The sequence below is a fragment of the Amblyomma maculatum genome, chromosome 7 (genome assembly GCF_055883805.1).
Source record: "Amblyomma maculatum isolate TAMU_Amacu chromosome 7, ASM5588380v1, whole genome shotgun sequence".
NCBI classification, from domain to species: Eukaryota; Metazoa; Arthropoda; class Arachnida; order Ixodida; family Ixodidae; genus Amblyomma; species Amblyomma maculatum.
In genome coordinates, this window is record NC_139350.1 from 14,170,994 (window position 1) to 14,191,105 (window position 20,112).

At 46.4% G+C, this 20,112-nt stretch overlaps 1 protein-coding gene across 1 annotated transcript in view; it reads right to left on the reverse strand.

Annotated features, from left to right (window-relative positions):
* Positions 1-13,059: 13,059 nt before the first annotated feature.
* The window catches only part of Gasp (Chitin binding Peritrophin-A domain-containing protein Gasp), a 29,980-nt gene continuing 22,927 nt past the window's right edge, over positions 13,060-20,112 (reverse strand). The window contains exons 3-4 of the mRNA XM_084608910.1: positions 19,684-20,071; positions 13,060-14,116 (exon numbers count right to left, since the gene is read on the reverse strand). Coding sequence (XP_084465036.1) covers positions 14,002-14,116; positions 19,684-20,071 — 503 coding nt within the window. The 3' untranslated portion in view covers positions 13,060-14,001. The remainder of the gene's footprint in view (positions 14,117-19,683; positions 20,072-20,112) is intronic.

A 20,112-nucleotide genomic window follows, 5' to 3' on the forward strand; every position in this document is an offset into this window, starting at 1 on the left:
TTGTTAAAGCGGACCTCCATAAATGCCTATATCTTTCACAGAATGAAGTAGCTTACGACTGCAACATAAGAAATAATATATATATACCGGGTGTCCCAACTAACTTGAACCAAGGGATACAAAATAATTCATTTGAGGTAGGTCAGTGAAACCAATTGCATTCAACTGCCAGCCTCCTTGCGCACTACAGGCGATTTTTTGTTTCGCAATTACTTAATTAGCTAATTATGTTAATTTCTCTAATTTATTAAATATCGGCTTTAGACCAAACATGTGAATTGGAAACTTGTAGAGCACCTTCAGAAACCCCGTTCCATTAATTGCGATAACGAAAGTCTCACGTCTATCTTTTTTTCTGAGCTCAAAAGAAAGCCCGCGAAATACAAATAATACCACGTGACTAGTGAATTTGTGCGCCGCTATTGTGGTGCTCTCAGTCGTGGTTTGAGCGAACGAAATTAGCTGCGGCCGTGTCTCCTTTGCCCCGTTAAAGCGGCAGGCCGATATGCCTGCGATGGCTTCTTCGCCCGCGTCCGACAGCCGGCCCACGTGATGGTGCAAGTAGCACCGAGAGCGGCGAGCCGACACCACCGATATTCTAACAAGGCCTCCTTCTCTCCCATCAGCGAACGTCACGACAAACGGATGAGCGATAAGGTATCAGCCACTGAATCTGCGCATACATGCTTGGGTAAAGGGGCGAGATGACATCATGTGACTCAACTGAAATTAGTGCTGCCCCTTCATTTGCCGGTTCTTTATCGTCATCCGGCTGTCGGGATGTAGGCTGCTGCGGTGCACAGGCCTGGCCAATATCGCGGTGACGACGGGCGAGCTCGAGCTCGCTCCAGCCATCGCCAACATTTCTGCCTGCCGCTGCAACGGGACCATCGGGTCACGGCCTCAGCTGATTTCGTTCGCTCAAACCACGACTGAGAGCACCACGATCGCTGCGCTCAAAAGCGCTAGTCACGTGGTATTATTTGTATTTCGCGGGCTTTCTTTTGAGCCCAGAAGAAAAGATACACGTGAGACTTTCTTTATCGCAATTAATGGAATGGGGGTTTCTGAAGGTGCTCTACAACTTTCCAATTCACATTTTTGTTCTAAGGTGAATATTTATTAAATTAGAAAAATTAACATAATTAGCCAATTAACTAATTGCAAAACAAAAAATTGCCTGTAGTGCGCAAGGAGGCTGGCAGTTGAATGCAATTGGTTTCACTGACCTACCTCAAATGTATTATTTTGTATCCCTTGGTTCAAGTTAGTTGGGACACCCGGTATATATATATATATATATATATTTTTTTTTTTTCTTATGTTGCAGTCGTAAGCTACTTCATATATATATATATATATATATATATATATATATATATATATATATATATATATATATATATATATATATATGGCCATGGCATAAGATCCCGTGACGTGCCGCAATCGGCTGTTATGTTTCGTACAGTCGTGTGGGATTGCTGCCGGGCTGCAGTGGCCACGGGGTCGCGCAGAGCGGCAGATATACATATATATATATATATATATATATATATATATATATATATATATATATATATATATATATATATATATATATATATGAAATAATAGAGGCACAAATTAAAAGATTAAAGATTAGCAGCGCAGCAAAGTTGATATACGAGAGTGAGGACACACAAGAGGAGCGAAGAAGGAAGCCATTAACGATATCGCACGCCATACGCTGAAAGGATGAGATCAGGTTTCCCTGCATATTTTACTTATACTTTGTTCTTGATTTTAGCCTCTAATCAGATAATCGGATTTGGTAATTAATACGAAAGCATGCCTAACCCTGTTATGTGACAATCCGTCTGACCTTGTTGCTATTATCAACACTTGACAGTGCCCATAATTATGGCGGGGAGTGAAACGGTTGGTTGGTTGTTTCACAGGAAGGGAAAGGCGCAGTATCTGTCACACTTGCTCTTTGGACACCTGAACCGCGCCGTAAGGGAAGGGAGGAAGGTGGGAGTGAAAGTGGAAAGAGAGAAAGGGGAGCCGTAGTGGAGGGCTTCGGAGTAATTTCGACCACCTGGGGATCTTTAACGTGCGCTGACATCGCACAGCACAAGGACGCCACTTCGTTCCGCCTCCATCGAAACGCAGCCGCCGAGGTCGGGTTCGAACCCGGGAGCTCCGGCACAGTAGTCGGGCGTCTTACCACTGCGCCACCCCGGCGGGGCGAAGGAGTGAAACGGCAAGAAGGTAGATTTCCATAAATTAACTTCTTCATTTTAGGGATTCAAGCCCTGACCCTCTACGAGCCAGGCAGGCGCGCAGCACCGAGGGCACGAATGGCACCTCGTTCAAGCGTCTCAGAGGGGCACCTACAGAACGCATCGTGCTGCGCATAACTTCTTAACGTTTCTTTGGGATGCGTACTAAAATTACGCTACTGATAATCGTACAATGCAACCGGGGAGTGCGGTGGCTGCACCTACGTGGCGATTGATGATGACAGATCTCCTCCTATTGTTTCCTTCTTCTCTGCTTTATCTCTTACCAACATTGCGCAATATCCCATCTTAAAGTTGTCGCTTTGGATCGTGTTGACAATCTGCCGCTTTTTCTCTTTCCCTTTGTGAAGCCCTAATTTCTGACATATCGAGATTAGGTCTGTTATTTCAAGCTTTTGCCAGTCGATGGCTGCCCTATTTGCCAGCGCAGGTTTCTCAGGAGTACGCCGGTGCAAAGCAAGACACGGGATGAGGTTATCCGAATGCTCTCATCGTGTCCTGTGGTGAAAGGATGTCTAAAACGGTGAAGGCATCCGGGTCCTCCTCAGAACTCTGTTCTGGTCCAAAAGAAAGAAGGTTGGTGGTCATGCTGTACCTTCATGCCTTGGGGCTCGATACGGAGCAAGCTTGATTTTATCGGCTCCCAATAAACTGGGAAAATTAGGGGCTGCAGTACAGAGAAAACGCGTGGGGAAGGTCAGTAAAAAGCTTTGCAATATTGAGCATAGGGACAAGTATGCTACATCGGAGAAGAACGTGGTCTATCTTATCCCCTTGTCTTGCGGTCGTGTGTACATCGACCAGACCGACCGGTGCATCAATGTTCGCCTCATAGAACAAGCCAAGTTCATAAGGAGCAAGGAAAATAGAAATGTAGCACAAGACTGCCTTACGTGCGAGTGTTCACCGGTTTTTGTTGACACAGCAGTGGTGTTTGCGCATGATGGCCAGCGCACAAGAGAGATTGCTGAATCATTCCACATTATCAGAAAGGGATTGGGCTGTGTGAGCAAAGCCTCGAATAGCTTGTAGAGTAGGAAAATGAGTATGCTTCACCGTGGGTAGCGATATTGGAATAACAGCACATGTGCCGTGGGAAGGTGTTTAAACTTCTTTCTGTCTATCTTCTTTTTTTTTGTACAGCAAGTGAGTGGTTGCAGTGTATCCGTATTTGACACGCTGTCTTCTCGCTCGTGTTTGTATGTGTATGAATTGACTGCTTACTTTCGTATAAAATTCAGCTGTAAGTTAAGCGCCTTCTGTTTGGCCTAGTCCTCTGTCTGTGTCGCAAGCGCTGGTTTTTGAACTATGAATCACCACCAACTCGCCCAATCTCCAGTTCTTTCATAGTGCAAAGCAACGTTCAAATTCGACCAGACTTCTACAACCATTTTTTTACCAAGAATAACACCTTAGGTTAAGACTGGCTAAAGTGGAGGATAGGAGGTGACGCAATCACCAAACCGGAGCGAAAATATTACGCAGAAAGGTCCAGTGCCGCCAACCAGCTGTCGCGGTTCGAGTACGGGTGCAAAGGCTCCATGTCCACGAGACAATCCGAACAAAAGGCGACGTACCGTACATATTGCCGCAATGTTATCGTACTGGCGCCGCCATGTGGCGAGCTCGGGAGACTGGCACGCGCTCGTCTTCTAGTGCGAAATAAACATTCTGCAATTTTCGCTCCTCGTCCCACGCATTAAACACAGCGACCCGGTCGTAGCTGGTCAGCCAGTCCTCAACGTCTTCGAACTTGTCGCCATGAAACGGCGTGGGCATACGTGGAGTATGGCAGATCCGCTGCTGGGCACTCACGGGAAACTGAGTGGTGGTCTGAATTGCCGCTGTAGTCATCGTGGTTCGCGGTGGGGAAACAAGAGGACCACACTCGGGTGCTAAGCCTCTCAAGCGACGGCTCGCCTTGTGCACAGGTGTCGTGTCCACGGTGTGTAGATGGGCGTAGGGGGCAGCCAGAGGCTCTTCGTACATGGGATCTACCCAGAAGCTCCACCAAAAATGTCACAGAAGCCAGTGAAACTGGTTCAGCAGGTTTACTTAGGATTAAGTAAAGGTACCGGCAAGATCAGGCACGGAACCGATTGGCGGGCGAGCACCGAGAGCGAAGAAGACGAGCGCGTGCCAGTCTCCCGAGCTCGCCACATGGCGGCGCCAGTACGATAACATTGCGGCAATATTATTTACAGTCATGGCACAAAACACAACAATATCGGCACAGGGGCCGAAAGCTGCTGGCCACACGCGACTTCCTTCTCACAGCGAAGGTTGGGGGGATTCCGTTACGTCTCCTTTGAGCAAGCAACACTCCACAAGACGGACGCTCACGATGGTTTCTCTCTCTAAGCGGCAGCGCTCCTTTTTTGTAGGCTAGGCAATTATTGGCACTCAAACTGTCCAATCCGCAGACAGCATTTGTTGGCGGCCCGAGAGGTCCAAGCAGCGATCGCACTGGTCACCTTCTTCGAATTAGCCGCGGCGCGAGGGGGGAGGAGGACGCTCCGTCGCCGGTGCACAGGCGCCTAAAGTCTAGGTCACGTCCTAACTTGGTCGCCGAGGCTTCCTTTCAGTGCTCCGCTATCATGCGGTGCAACACCGGGACTTGTAATGGGGCGATAGCCGGAAGTGGCGTCCGGCGCTCACCGCCACCCGCTCAGCTCCTGTCGTCGACCGCGGGAGGAGTCGTGCGAACCCCGGCTGTAACCCTCATCATAGCACCAGGGCTGACCTAGACGAGGTTTCATAGGCCAGCCCGTGGTGGCTGGATATTGCCCGACCACTGGAGCAGCGCATGCGTGGACGTCTTCCTAGTCCTTTAGTCGGCCAAGATAGTGTGAGCCTGCTCTGTCTTGCTGACCAAGCGGCGCACGCGCTGTCTAGGAATGTGCGAACTATATATATATATATATATATATATATATATATATATATATATATATATATATATATATCTTGATGTAGGGTTTTTTTAGCGCAAACAAAGACAAGGACAAGAAAGGCGAGACGTACACACGCAAGCGCTTCTTGTCCTTGTCTTAGCGCTAAAAAAAAACCTACATCAAGATGAACTACCAACTCGCCCAGCAGGAAGTTTCAATGAAGTGTATATATATATATATATATATATATATATATATATATATATAATATATTGGTACAATATGGAACACATAATTACTAGTCGAGCTGACAACCAGCATGTGTGAGAGATTCGCACTGGCAACCTTAGATCCCCGAACCGTATTTGGGGGCTAACTTCGGAGAGCCGTGGCGGCCGAACCAGTGGTTGCAAATGGACGCCCTTCATCGCTTCGGGCTGAACACGCTGGCACCCAAATTTGGAACCTATAAGAATGAAATTCTGATATAACGAATTAAGCCCACCATATATTACGCAGACGGTATTGCCAAAATAAGCTTATAACACTCGCGAGAGGTGGCGTTAAAGGGATAGCCGAGGCGTAAAACAGTTCTCCGGATCGAGCGCGCTCAAATACACGGCGATGGACGAGGAAGGGAGACCCAACCCGCGTAGGGCGACGGTGTACCACCGCCGCCGGGCAGCTTGCGACAATCTGGAGCAGCGGGGGGCCCGCGAATATGCTTTGCTCGTGGACTGAGAAGCCAAGCACACCGAACCATTGCTAACAGTCCTCAGTAGAACTAGAGTCTTCAATTGGGCTTGTTCTTGAGAATACATACTAATAGGTGCTAGCGCGAATAGACACTGACGTTCACACAACAAAAACACTCAGCGCCAGCCCTGTTGTTGTGTGTTCGTCTGTGTCTATTCGCACTGCCACTTTTCAGTAGAACACCTGCAAAGGTGGTGGTGGCATTTTTTTTCTCATAGCAGAAACCCTTGTAATGTTTATACATTATTATTCGACTGGGCAAATGAAGTCCAGCTTTCTAGGACCGACTTTAATTGTGAGGCGATTTGGTGATGTTAAGGATATTGTAATACACACGATAATGCCAGTGGTCTAACAATCCGACCCGCGGGAAAAAATATCCTTTAAAGTTTTTCTCCTGTTCGGATCGAGTAGTTAAATTTTCTTGGAAATCACTGAGAGGGTTTTTTTCTTTAATTGTTTTGAGGAATCTGTGCAATATTGCAAGATACTTTTTGAACGTGCAAATGGTCTTTTTCCAATGCCTAATAAAATTTTGGTTTTGAATTTTGTCCTGTGCTCACAGCGATTAACTATGCTGCCATAAAAAACCAATAGGTGCTATTCCGAAAATAAAGAGGAATAAAGTACCATGCTGCCGAGGGAGGGTCTGCGCGTATGTTGATTGTTATGGTAGATTTTGTTTTTATCATCCGTACAATTTACGTTCAAGAAATTACAAGAAATTATAGAATTGGTCATAACTTCCAGTGTAGTTACCTATTACTCTGATGCAGATTGCCGAAAAAAAAAAGATTATTTGGCGAATTCTCATCGCACAATTGATGCGCTTCTTTCGGAAATAAAAGGTTTTGATCTCGTGGGTGCATTCAGGAGTGAACCAAACTATTTTATTCTAGACCACTAAAAGTATATTCGTAGACTGATATAATCTATTTGAAGAATTCGACGAAATGCGTGAGCTGCGGGCGAGATATTCGAGGAAACAAGAGCAGGCTCAGCGGGGAGGTGGCGAGACTCTCACGTACTGCTGCGCCGGTTTCTCGAATCACTTGATACCGCGCAGTACATAACAATGCTCACTTAAACATAGCCCACCGAAAGCACCGGTGCTAGTACGATCGGCGTGTGTAAGCATGAACGGCGGAATGCGTGAGTATACGAAATATAAAAAGTTTGAATAATATGTCTCAGTTGGGGTGTGCTGGGAAGTAGAAGTACGGCACAAAGAGCGTCCAACACTTAATCTGTAATGAAAAAAAAAAAACACTCACAAAAATATTGCTGCGAAAAATTAAGGTCCTGGTACATATGAATTGTGCAGCATATTGTATTGCTTCTTGAATTCCCTCAGCATGCAACACAGTGCGCGAAAAATTATTTTTCCTAGATATCTTGTCTTAACATTATCCTGTTCCGCTTCACTTCGCAGGCACTTCGACTAAATAGTAGATCTTTCTTCGCTTGTGGATATATATGCCTAGTGATGATGTTCCTGCATTATTGAGGAAGTGTTTAGCAAAAAAACTTTAATTTGTTCGTTGCCTTTTTTATATATGGCAAAATAGCAGCGCTCCCTGGGCGCTGCCATATTTTCACTCGACAGTCTTGTTCACCGCCCGCAAGCTCTGTGGAAGCTGCACCAAAACCGATTTCCGACTGCCCAGAGAGAAGGAATTTCGACAACTCCCTCGCCTGATACAAAGGTCCATATGCTAACGAGCAATCAAATTTTCGAAATAAATACAGAAGGATCGAGCGCAAGCTGTGATCCGTTTGAAATGGAGTGGTCGCATTGACAACGTTGATTCAGATTTTTTTTTTTTGCGCAGACACTTTTGGAAAACCATTCTTGACACACATGGCCGCCGTTCGGCGGCATGTTGTTTTTCTGATTGGTTGTCAGAAAAGTCACGTGTTTCAAATTTGTGGCGCAAAATTGCGGTCTTTCGAAACGGCATTTTGCGGTGACGTAAAAATTACGTGAACGTAAAAACTGATTTTTAGTGCGGTATTCATGATGTCTGGATGGTAGTTATAAGTAATTTTGCAACAAAAACCGAGGTATATATGATAGAAAGGGAAGCACTTACGCTTGTATTACGAATGGGCTGAAGTGAACTGCCCACTGTCAAGAGCCGGCTCCTGAAATCTGATTGGGTGACGTTGTGTAGTGCGAAATACGCCATACATAAACATTTATTGATGACGTCAAAATAACGTTTCATTACACAAAGGATGTTCTGTCATTGCTGTAAATGACAAAAATTAGGCGCCGCATTTCGAACCACTTGAGGCGGCCGCATAAAAAACATCGCCAAATCGACGTGCAGTGTAGGTGGCCGTTAGCTCACCGCAGATTGGTAGACAGTTTGGTGGCTGGTGAAGTAAGCTGACACATCTTTTTGTAATTGTAGAAAGCACTGAAATGACGTCATAAGGAAACTTTTCAGCGGCGTCATCTTTTAGAGGATTAATAATGAAGACGCAGATTCACAGCCACACGAGGGTCGTAGCTAACCTCCGTTGCAAATGCTTTGCTCTCATAGAGAAACCATCGATTCGCGCCGTCGTTGCCAAGCGCAGAAATGCGGCCCGCTAATTGAAGCGGTTGATCTGCACGAGACGAGGCATTTCAGAGAGCAACAGAAGGGGAAGTTGTGCGAGTTGGTAGATTGTTCGTGATGGATTCGTGGGTGCTCTTTAACAGAGAGACAAAGAAGAGAAATAAAGGCGCCAGTCCTTTGTTTTCTTCTCTTTCTGTCTGTGGTAAACAGCGCCCATCAAACAATCATGAATTTCAGAGAGCACCGCGATGCTTTCTAAATATCTGTCTGATGGGTTCGTGAGTACAACTAGAAGGGTAATATGATTCGATGGCTGTGCAAAACCTTCGCCCGACAGGCATCGAGGGATCACCAAACACTTTCTTAAACGTCAGTCCTATAAACACTGCCTTTTATATCTTGCATTATGCACTCACTGCAAGGTTAATGAATTGAACAGCCTTTGCAATGCGAAAAAAGCAATCAGATATACTCACTGCTTCTATTTTAATAAAGGAGTGTGTTCAATGTACATGGCACAGGTTTGCATGCCACATGGGATGTGTTTCATATATAAAGTTTTATTTAATTATGCATGCGGGCTTACCATTTGCTTATTTTTTAGAAAAAATATGTACTCCAAAGCACGTTATGACGGTGCACTATAATCATGATGTAGTTGAGTGACATTTTGTGTTGATTGCTTTTTTAATACAGCCGGGCAATAATTTGCCTTTATTGATTTGTATTTTACAGTTTCGACAGTAAGTAATATGCGCGCGCGTTACCGCCTTAGCTTCATACCACGATTTTCTCAGTCATCTTTCGCTCTCTTTCCTTATTCTTCGTTTATTGCCCTCTGCACGTGTACGGTAGCCTGAGAATCGCCTAATTAACCTTCCCTCTATTCTGTTCTTCTGTTTCTTTCTCTTTCTCGGACATCTTTTGCGTTTCGCAAGAACTTTTCGCCCGCCAGCGCATGAAAATTTAACCGACTAGGTGTAAGGCTCAGCGTATGCCTTCCACTTCGCGCGCGCGCGTGTGTGTGTGTGTGTGTGTGTGTGTGTGTGTGTGTGTGTGTGTGTGTGTGTGTGTGTGTGTGTGTGTGTGTGTGTGTGTGTGTGTGCGTGTGTGTGTGTGTGTGTGTGTGTGTGTGTGTGTGTGTGTGTGTGTGTGTGTGTGTGTGTGTGTGTGTGTGTGTGTGTGTGTGTGTGTGTGTGTGTGTGTGTGTGTGTGTGTGTGTGTGTGTGTGTGTGTGTGAGAGAGAGACTCTCTCCCTCCCTCCATCTCACTCTCTGCACTGCTTTCCGCGCTCTACACAACTCAAGCCGACACAATATGTTAGAAACTTAAGCAGACTTGGTGACTTGATGGTAGATAGTCATAACGTGGCTTTTCAAAAAAGGTGTGTAACACAGCCAGTACCTAACAGTTTTTGATACTTTGAGACTGCGACCGTTGTCCTCAGACATTCAATTAGGCTGAATTTACACTACCTTACATGCCATACGTGACTTCATACGCAAAATAAAATAAAAGGACATTCCGTGCTGCACTCCAGACAAAGTTAGCAAGCTTTTTTTATTTATTTTGCATTGAAACTGTACGCTAGCAGTGCTGTCGCCTATACAAATAAATGAGAAAGAGAACACTATCCGATCGCGTTCAACCAGCTCAGACTGGTATAGAGAATGATCGAGGCCTAAAGAGACAAACCCGTAGAGCGAGCTGTTGATTCTCTTTACGAATGGGCGACATAATTGAAATCGGAATTCCAGTCACGTCCGCTTAACATTTAGCGCGCCAGCAGCAGTATGCCGAAGTTTAATGGCTCCAACATCATCCACTACCGAACGTTTAGTGCCTTTATTATATCGAACGTGACACAACCAGAAGACCTCGTCGGGAAGCGCGTATAGAGTGCAAATTTCGTGCGACGGTAAAAGTTGGACTTGGTGGCTATTTTAACGCTGATCACATTGGCGAGGCTTCCGATGGGAAGGCGTATACGCTGCCGATGCAACTTGTGAAGCCAGTTCCGAATTGCGCAAGGTGAAGGTTTCATCGGAGTCCTGCACTTGGTATCCCTTTAGAGTGGTCAGCATCGTTCTCTTTTTTGCAAAGTTGCATGTGCACTCTTTCCTAAAGGGGGCGTGAAATACGACCACCCGGCAGGCAAAACGAGACGGCCAGGGTGTTCTTATTTGCTTAGCTCTAGGGTGCTGGTATCCACAGGCGACAGCCGTGCGGATAGCGAGCACGCCGCATTGATTTATACTCTTGGCAGCCTTGACTGTGCACACGAGTTTATTGGTTCTGTGGTTGCCTAGGGGCCGATATCGACATTTTAGGTGCTTTACCACCATGGGCAAGACCGATTTGCGATAGGGTAGGGGTTAAGATTGCATTAGCGTGACAGTAGACGTAACAAAATTATGTCAGCGTGCCGAAAACTTGCCCCAGAGTTCAATTGCAGCGTTCCAAAAACGTTAAAGACGATCCAATTTACACGGGGGTGACATGTCTTCAACATTATAGCTGTCGCAGCTGCTGCGGCAGATATCATGCATCAGAGCCTGTTACAACCTTGTTATAGATTACATAGTAACAATTATTTCGAAGAGTGAATTGCCGGAGTAATACGTCAAGGATTAAAGGTACATGCTATATATAAGTGACTTGTACCGCCTAATTATACCGCAACGCTTATTATCATGGTAAAAAAGCTTGAGGAATACTAAGGGTTTAACATCCAAAAGCGACTCATGCTATGAGAGACGCCGTAGTGGTGGGCTCCGACAATTTGGACCACCTGGGGTTCTTTAACGTGCACTGACAGCGCACAGCACACGGACGCCACTCCGTTTCGCCTTAATCGAAATGCAGCCACCGGCGGTCGGAATCGAACCCGGGAGCTCCGAAACAGTAGTCGGGAATCTGAACCACTGTACCACCGCGTGGCGGGATGCGTCAGCAATTAAATATACGCCGCGTAAAATGCGTGAACACTGCGCCACTCCCTGGGTAACGAAATGGTTAGTACACAAACCATTTGATATGGTCTACTTTTGCACTACACTACGCGCACTCGAAATAATATTTGGAATTTATGAAAGGTTATTGCGTTAACTTACCGAATTGTAAAAGCATGGCGACAAACCTTCGCAGCGGTGTGAGCAGTTGCAAACGTTTGCAGCGCGATTGGAGGCCGTATTTGGCCTGGGCGTTCCAAAATATCTGATACGCACGAAGAACGATTCCAAGTTAGTGCTGGCATTTTGTTGCTGAAGCAAGAACAGTCTTAGCAAAAGGGAACGACTTGTAATTGAGAGAGTGAGAGGTTCTTGTTCTGAAGTACGTAGCTATGTTTTGTCGCCAAGTTCGCAAAATGCCGAAAACCAAACTTCCCAAAGCTTCGTGGAGACGCTAACGCTATCTGCTTCTCAGCGTCCTTCGTATGCGCATTCTAGGTCCAACCTTCCGCCTAACACACAATCAAGTAAGGCCTGTGGTACTAAAGCTCTCCAGCATCGCTCCCTATCAAGAACAAGGCAGCACCGCAACGCAATCTGCACGTACAAAACGCCAAATTGAAATAAAATATGTGTCATTACCTCCCAGACTGGTTGTTCACAGAGAGGTGTAGACCGGTATGTCGCACCCTACCTGAAACCGGCTGCTTCTTGAAGAAATCTTGCAATTGAAACTCTCTGCACTCGCAGTTGATCAAACGCTTGATAAAGCTAGATGTCTTGAACAAATCAGCCGAACAATGTCAGAGAATTACGAGCATGCAGATGCTTAATTTCTCAAATGGAACTGCAAATGGTGTAGTTACATTTAGCCCAAAACTAATCGCCTACGAAATCACAGCCCGCGTGCTTGCTCATTCCTCGCCGCACCAACCGCTCGCAAACTTTATCGATGCTAACAGGCGTCATCAAGAAAAGTCCTTTTTTTTTACGTAAAGAGCACTATCCCCTATCGTAAGATGGGGAAGGAGGGGGGGGGGGGTGCTGGGGAGCGGACGATGCGACATGCACCACAGCATCCGATCTCTTTTTCTTTCCAAAGTTGGTCATAATAAAGCCACTCAAAGCCAACCTTGGCCGCACAAACTCCTTAGTTGCTACCGAAGAACAAACGTTACTCACGGCTCTGCTTCGCGAATATCATTTCATGGCTCTAATTTTTGTGCGTATAATGATAGCTGAAAGCGTGCAAAAAGCAATCGCCGGTTTGCGCCTGCTTTTAAATTGATCTGTATGCATGCACCGTGGGAATGCATACCCACAGTGCTACTGTGGTGACCTACCTGACCTTACCAGCTCGTATTTGATAGAACTCGCGCTCATGTACAAGCCCACCGTTTGTTGCCCTGCCACGGTTCAGCCACTTATTAGACAGGCATTACAGACCTCACCTGCTTGGCGATGGGAGACTGCCGATGGTAGTGTCTTTTACGATCGCTACTCTGGGTTTAAGAGTGACGCTCGCAATTTATGTTGTGGTACTGCAGGAGCAGCTCTCACCATTCATGTGAATCGCAAAAGCAGAACAATAAAAACACTCAGGCGCTTGTGTGAATGTGTTTTTTTTTTATTTTGGAAAGAAGAAAGGTAGCGAAATGTAGCCGAAAGTGAGCGACATTTTGCGCTCAGTATTGCGATGTTTCGGCTAGTTAACGTGATGCCCCGACGGCGCGTTTGCTTTATTATTTTTTTTTTATTTTCAATAGGGCATGGCCTGTGAATGCAGTCCGGGACAGAGGGCATGCTAGAAGCTCCTCTCCCACAGGTCTCAAGGCTTAACAACGGATGCGTGACACCCCGACAACGCATAGATGACTCGTCGCGTAATGTTTTGTTCCCGAGTCCAAAAGCAATTAAACTTGGCGTGCGATGCCGCCCAGGAAAAGAATACAAATGCTGGCGTTGCTGAGAGGTTTCCCGCGTTCATGAACACTTGGCACGCAATCTCGAAGCCTTAAAGTGAGGTTTTAGACGCGAGTTACTGCTGTCTTTTTCTCGGTCTGCACTTAAATGGAGCAAAGTTGATTCCTTGAAGGTAGTGGGCGTCCAAATAAATCTCAATGCGCCTTCAATGGCGGCACAAGGGCGGCATAAAACACGTCTCCTTGGTCCCAAATGCTTATTCTGATGGCGTGGTATCCAGGCTGCCATTCAGCTGTGAATGACAGCGCGCGTCTTCTCTTTGTGTTCACTGGCCAATATGACAAGACCGAAAAACCTCAAGACAACGAAGCACCTGCCCTGTAGGAACACATGCATGAGTGTGAGTGGTGCTCGGGTGTCCTGTGGACGTTCCTATGCGGCCGCACAAGCTTTGTTGCGCCTATCTAGGATATGTTTGGGCCCTTTTAAAATCCAGCCGCAACTGCCCATGGGAGCCGGTGGGAGCAGGAGCACGCCTTCTATCCCAGAATGCGGACGGGGTGGGCGCATTGTATACACGGAGGAGGAGGAGGCAACAGCAGCACACTTGACGTGATGTGGTTCACTACGAAGAGGAGGTCGCCTCGTCAGACGACGACGACGACGACTGCCGGCCGCCCTTCTTGTGCGTCTGGGCCTTCTTGAGAGTCTTCACGTCCAGGTCGCCGTAGTAGTTTTCACTGCACAAGCAAAGGAAGCGCATCGTTGGCAGCGCCACCGCAATAGCGGCTCAAAAATCAAGCAAGGTCAAAACAGAATAGTAGCACGTACTCAAGGTATCATCGCGTTTTAGGGAAAACTGCACCGGATTTAGTTTTCAATCAGTTTCGAGAGGTCGAATGATTATAGCTTGCGGTTTAAGCATGTGCAATATTGTGGCGCTAGCATTTGAAACTGAGGCGGATATAGCAACTAAACTCGCAGCGATTATCAGGCTTCTCTGCAGTGCGCAGTGACGCGTGGCGGGCGCATAATGACGTCAATGACAGTACCAGCATATTTCTCACATAGAAACGCTTGGTTTGCAGAACCTAAAACAACGCTACTAGAAACGGAGCCTTAAAATATTGTTTCGCGGCATCAGAAAAGGCACCGCAGGGTGCGGGCAAAGGCACCGAAAACAAGAAATATTACCGCTCGTGATGTTATCACCGAGCTTCTCCGTATTCCTTCAATGCTGTGAGGAGAAGCTCGAGTTTTAATAGTTGATTACGTTATGGATTTGAATGCTAACGTACATACGCTTTGCTTGAATTATAACTACAGCCTATATAGATCTGAATTTCTGAACAACACAAATCTCTCAAAAAGTAATGCAGTTACCTTTTCAATAGCATATCACAAGGAAAGCAGAGGTCATCAAATGCATCACGTAATAAATTCGGTTTCAAAAAGGGACCAGTTTTAATGGGTATGTTTTTTTTATACTCGCCGCTGGTATCGCCATTTGGATTCGGCCAATAGCAGCATTGTCTAGCTTCTTTATTATCTCCTGAAAAGCGCTTTCCTTCTCCTTTTTCATTATCTTTCAAGCTATTGATACCGCAGATGCAGCATATATCAGCTCTTGACACTGCATCTTCTAAACTGATGTTTTTGCCAGGTGACCGCTCCTTTGTCACCAGTTTCAAAGTTTGCTACTTTTGCACAGTTTGATGACTGAAGCTGTCGCCACTTTCCATTAACATAAAATTTTAGTAAACTTAGGCTATAGTATTTTTATATGTGGGCTCTAGGGGAAGTTTTACGACTGATAATGTCGCAGAGCTCTTACTGCAAGCAGCCTGTATGTATTCCTTTGCTTGTCCCTACCGAGAGATTTTCATAGCCGTGAGCTGGCGATGTTTATAATGCGGCTAACTGTCGACGTTGCATCTCACAGCTTGTTCATCCGTCGCTCCTTTACGCCTGGCAGAATCCCTTTTGGTTTCTTCTATTATGCATTTTTTTTTCTTTTTTTAAGTGTGTGTGCGTCCGCTTTGTCAGTACCAAATATATTTTTATGGTCGAAGTTTTCTCTACTAAAATCTTCTGTATTCTACCTCTGCTGCTCAGAAGATAACTGTTCCACAGCATATAATAATTACAATGAATAAATAAAACTTAGGCCTCAAATTGTTAGAAAAAATTAAAAGCTGATATTGTACTCCTCGGACCCTTGAAACTGAAATCTGGACTAAATGGGAAGCTTCATTTAACGGCTGATCCCTGAGTCTAGACTGCGCGGACGTTGCCTTTCGAAACATTGATCGCAGAGTCGATCAGTGCTTCTGGCGTCAATATTTTGAAGAAATGAGAAAGGTCCAAACAAATTTCAGTTTTTATTTTAAGCCCGACTTTCGCGTCCCAAGAGCGTGATGTGGGGACAGAAAGCCAAAAACTGTAAGGAATAAAAATTAGATTGAGTGGCCCTTAATGACTCCACTCCCGACCCCATGAAACTAGGGCAGCTCCATTGCACTGCATGGGCAGTTACGGCCTTTTCCTTCCCGAAATAGGCCTACCTCGTAAAAAGAGGTGTAAAAAAGAGCGAAACAAATATGAATCCCTCCACGATATTGCCCAAGATTGATTCGAAGCGCCATGCCTTCATCAGACAATAAAGTAGTACAAATGCGTTACTCCGTTGCCAATCTGCCGTATAATATGCTATGCCGCCAAAGTGCTGCAATTGCCAGAGAGACGGCCACGTTTAGAGCGAAATCACTACTTCATGGAGGGAAGTATGTCAGAAGCCTCCACCTTTCATCTTCCCAGATAGAAAAACTCGTCGGAGCTCATTCAAACCCCGGAAGATAGTATGGAACCTCAGTGCTACTGCTGCAGTTGGTCGCCAAGAGAGTTTAACTGCCATTCTCTGGCGCTGGGTGTTGCATGTCGTGGTCTGCATTAACTTCGATCCGTGATCAATAAATCCAAACGCTATCGCGCTGGCCTCTTTAGGTGCGTTAAGCGATCCGAAAACTATGCATTTTAAAAGAACATAATGGACGCGGAAAAGGACGCAAGTGGATATACACGGCTCCGTGTGCGTCCTCTTGTGCCTTTGTCTGCTTCATTTGAGCTGTTTTACAGAGCCGTCGTGAACAAATTATGGTGTAATGCTTGATAAACGATGGCTTATTCCACATTAAGTACTATCAACTTACAGCATGAAATAGGCTCATAATAGAGAGAGGTCAGGGAGATGGGTTTCTGGCACGGCACAATGCAAAATGAACAAGAGTTGAGGCAGCCTCAGTGTACTGATGAACGTTTCTACAAGAGCACTTGTCTTTGTCAAGGCCAGACAAAGCCAAGTCCTTACGTCGAAACGTTGGCTAACGCGCTGAGGGTTCCCTGAACCCTTGTTCACTATGTAATAGACGCAATTGCAGATCTTTCACTGACTAATTCGCGCTCAAGCATATCGCATCCCGACAGGTACCGAGCAGGGTGCGTTACAGAACTTGCAGTCATTCACACAAGCTAAGAAATCCAAGACAAAACCAAGAGGACAACGCCGCGATGGAAAAGTATTTTAGCATAAAGAGCTCCAGGCTGTGAGCATACGCGGCAGTTCTGCGACTCGCTTTTTTGTGGAATATCTTGATATTTAAAGCTCTGTAATTGTGAGAATAAATGCGGCTGGTTCACTTTTTTAGTCTGTAATTTCGGTCTAGGTGTACCTATTTGCAAGCTAAGTTTACTCATTGCGACGTATAACAATTCGTTTGTTAATCTGCTTCATTCTTATTTCGGCAGTTATGCAGACTAATGTGCATACGAAGAGCCAGGGCAAACACAACTGCGAGCAGAAGGCGCTCTATTTCTAGCAAAAATGTAGCCATCAATCATTTAACTTTCACCATCCACTGAATTACCGGCCCCAGTTGTTTCTTGAGTCGGAGAAGTCAAGTTGCATTAGTACTTAGGCTGCGGAGTACGAACCGCTTCAACTTCTCCAGCCATGAACTGAGGCGGGCGCAAAAATGAGGGCACACATCTGCAAAGCGACCCTCCTGGAAGGAGACCTGACCGGCATCGCAAATGAGAGCCGGCTCCCACTTTCGCGTCTCTTACGGAATCGACATGGCCGAGAAAAATGAAAGTAAAAGAGGGGCGGAGGAAAACAAGAAAAACTGGCCGGCGACAACCCGCCAGGCAAGTGCCGTTTGTTCCTCGTATACCGTGCGGTGTCTATCGTGTGACGTAACGGCGTAACGGGTTCGAAGAAGGTCTCCCGTTGTCGCCGCCGGCTCTTGGCACGGGACCAGGCAGACAGGGCAAGAGAAGCCTGGAACACGCCCAAGAAATGTCTTCGCCTTGTTGCAGCGCGTGCCACAGATTACGCGTCCGATCAGAGTGCGCCCTGCCTTCCGCCAAGACTTGGTCCCCCTCATTGCTGCTCCTCAAGTCGGCTCAGCGACCGTTGCGCAACCGATGGGCTCTATCGACAAGGCCGCGCCGACATCGTCATCATCCTCCTCGGCGATATCGCGGAATGCAGATGTCTCGGGACAAGCACCGCACGCCAAACGGCTCTCATCCGACTCGTCTTGGAACGCGAAGGTGAAATCCCGGCTGCCGAAGGCTTCAAGGAACGCGTTCGGCTGCTAAACTGGTTGGTCACGTCCGATTCCCGGACCGAAAGAATTCGGCTCATGTTGAGGACGATGCAATACCGCGACTTGAGCTGCTCGCGTTTTGGCAGCCAGACGCACATTCTCCACGTTCATTGACTCACTTCGATCACCCAGACGTTTAGGCCAAGGTCCGCATGGAAGCATTGCAGTGACTGCGAAATCAACGCTGCCTCTCTTTCGGGATATGCTTTCTTCACGAGGCATGGCAAAAAAGGCAGGTTACAGCTGCACATCTTACAGAGACAGACGGCGAATAGAGACAGTATCTGCATTTTCTGGATTCGGTATGCTTTTCTGTTTGCCTGCCTTCACAGTGGGATAGACATTTGGCGACTGGAAACAATCAAGTGGAAACAATCAAGCAATCAATCAATCAATGAACGTTACTTCATCAGCGGAGTAAAATTAGTGAAAAAGAGTGGAGCGAAAAGGCTGCTTCTATATAGTTCGACAAGAGACCCGTCCACTCGTTGAGAATTGAGTAGGCTATGTGACTTAAATATGTGGCGAAAGAAGAAACTGCAAGCTTATAAATGAGCAAAGGTGTCATCGACAAGCACAGTGCTTCAAAAAGAAAGATACCACTCCAAAATTTCATTTATGGTTGGAGAAAATACGGACAGAAAAGACTGTCTGCTAGAAGTTAAAATAATGAGGGAGGGTAACTTTTTTGTGGTGCATAGAAAACGTTTCTTACACAAAGTTGATATGGCATTCGCGGACTCACGAATCACTGGATTTCTTTCTAGTAAATTTATACCTACGCTAGTAACCCACTCAGGTGTCAATCACGTCACATCAGTACATCGATACATTTTTGGTCAAAGTTGCTCATTTTGCCGCCGCTGCTGACCGTACTCAACGCGTGGAAATGTAATTTGACACGGGGATGGTGTTGATATGGATACAGCTTTTGAGCTTTCGTTAGAGATGCCATTTAAAAAAAAAAGATTTGTTTGCCGCGTATTACGTTTTTAAACAATCTAAATAAGTCTTGGTTATATGCGTCTTCAAGTTTATGTATTTAATGTGTAAGTTTTCAAAATTGATTTCGCGTATCGTTCACACTCCTTTCTTTCGAAAAACCTGAAAACGTTTGCGTCGAAGCGATCACAGTGTGGCTAGGTGGTCGGGTTTCATGTCCCACATCTTCATCATAGCGTAGAGCAGCTTTGCAGGATGACTCTGACTAAGGTTTTTCCTCTTCTCAAAAAAGGCGCCCTGAGTAAGCTGACAGCCCGTAGGGTAGCTCGCCATAAACCAAATGTGTATCTTACACCTGGAAGTGAGAATTTGTGTCCCCAAACGAATTTGCATGAATCTGCTACCATCGTTTTTCTCGTTCTTCCAGCTGTGAGAAGCTCTTCACAAATGGGGAAAGCTCGACACAGTGAAACCTGCCAACAGTTCAGATAAATTGTCCCGCTGAAAGGCATTCGCGAGCATGCGCGACTGTCGGTTTTCCCCTCAGACAATGACAGGGCAGGGCGTTAAAAGAGCGAGAGAAAGGTAGACCAGATAACGCAGACGATGAAGCCGGCGCATCTTGCTTTTTTTTTTTTTTTGCTCAAAAATTAGCGTAAGCATCCCTTCGAAAGGCGAAAACGCGGACTTATACTCACCATCCCTGGACATTTTCGGGCTCGTCGCATTGGAGCGAGTCGACGTTGAAGACGGTGCCCAGGCTGCATCCGTACGGCCTGGCCTGCCCCTCGATACACACGTAGAACTTGCGGCAGTCGGTGGGGTGGGCGTGGCGCGTGAACACTCCTGGCTGATCCACTTCGGCGGGATCAGGGCAGACGAATCCCTCCGCGACCTCACGCTGGTCACAGCGGTCCACCATGTCGGCCCACACGCACACCCGCTGGTCGTTGTCGTAGGCCAGGCCCGGTGGGCACTCGTACCGCGAGCTCTCGCCGTTCCAGCACGAGAAAAACACGCGGCAGTTGTGGTTGTCGGGGAAAATTCCGTACAGCCGAGGGCAGTTAGGCGTGCTGATGGGCGGCTCTGCGCATCAAAAAGAAAGCGACATGAGCAGCTGTAGCTTT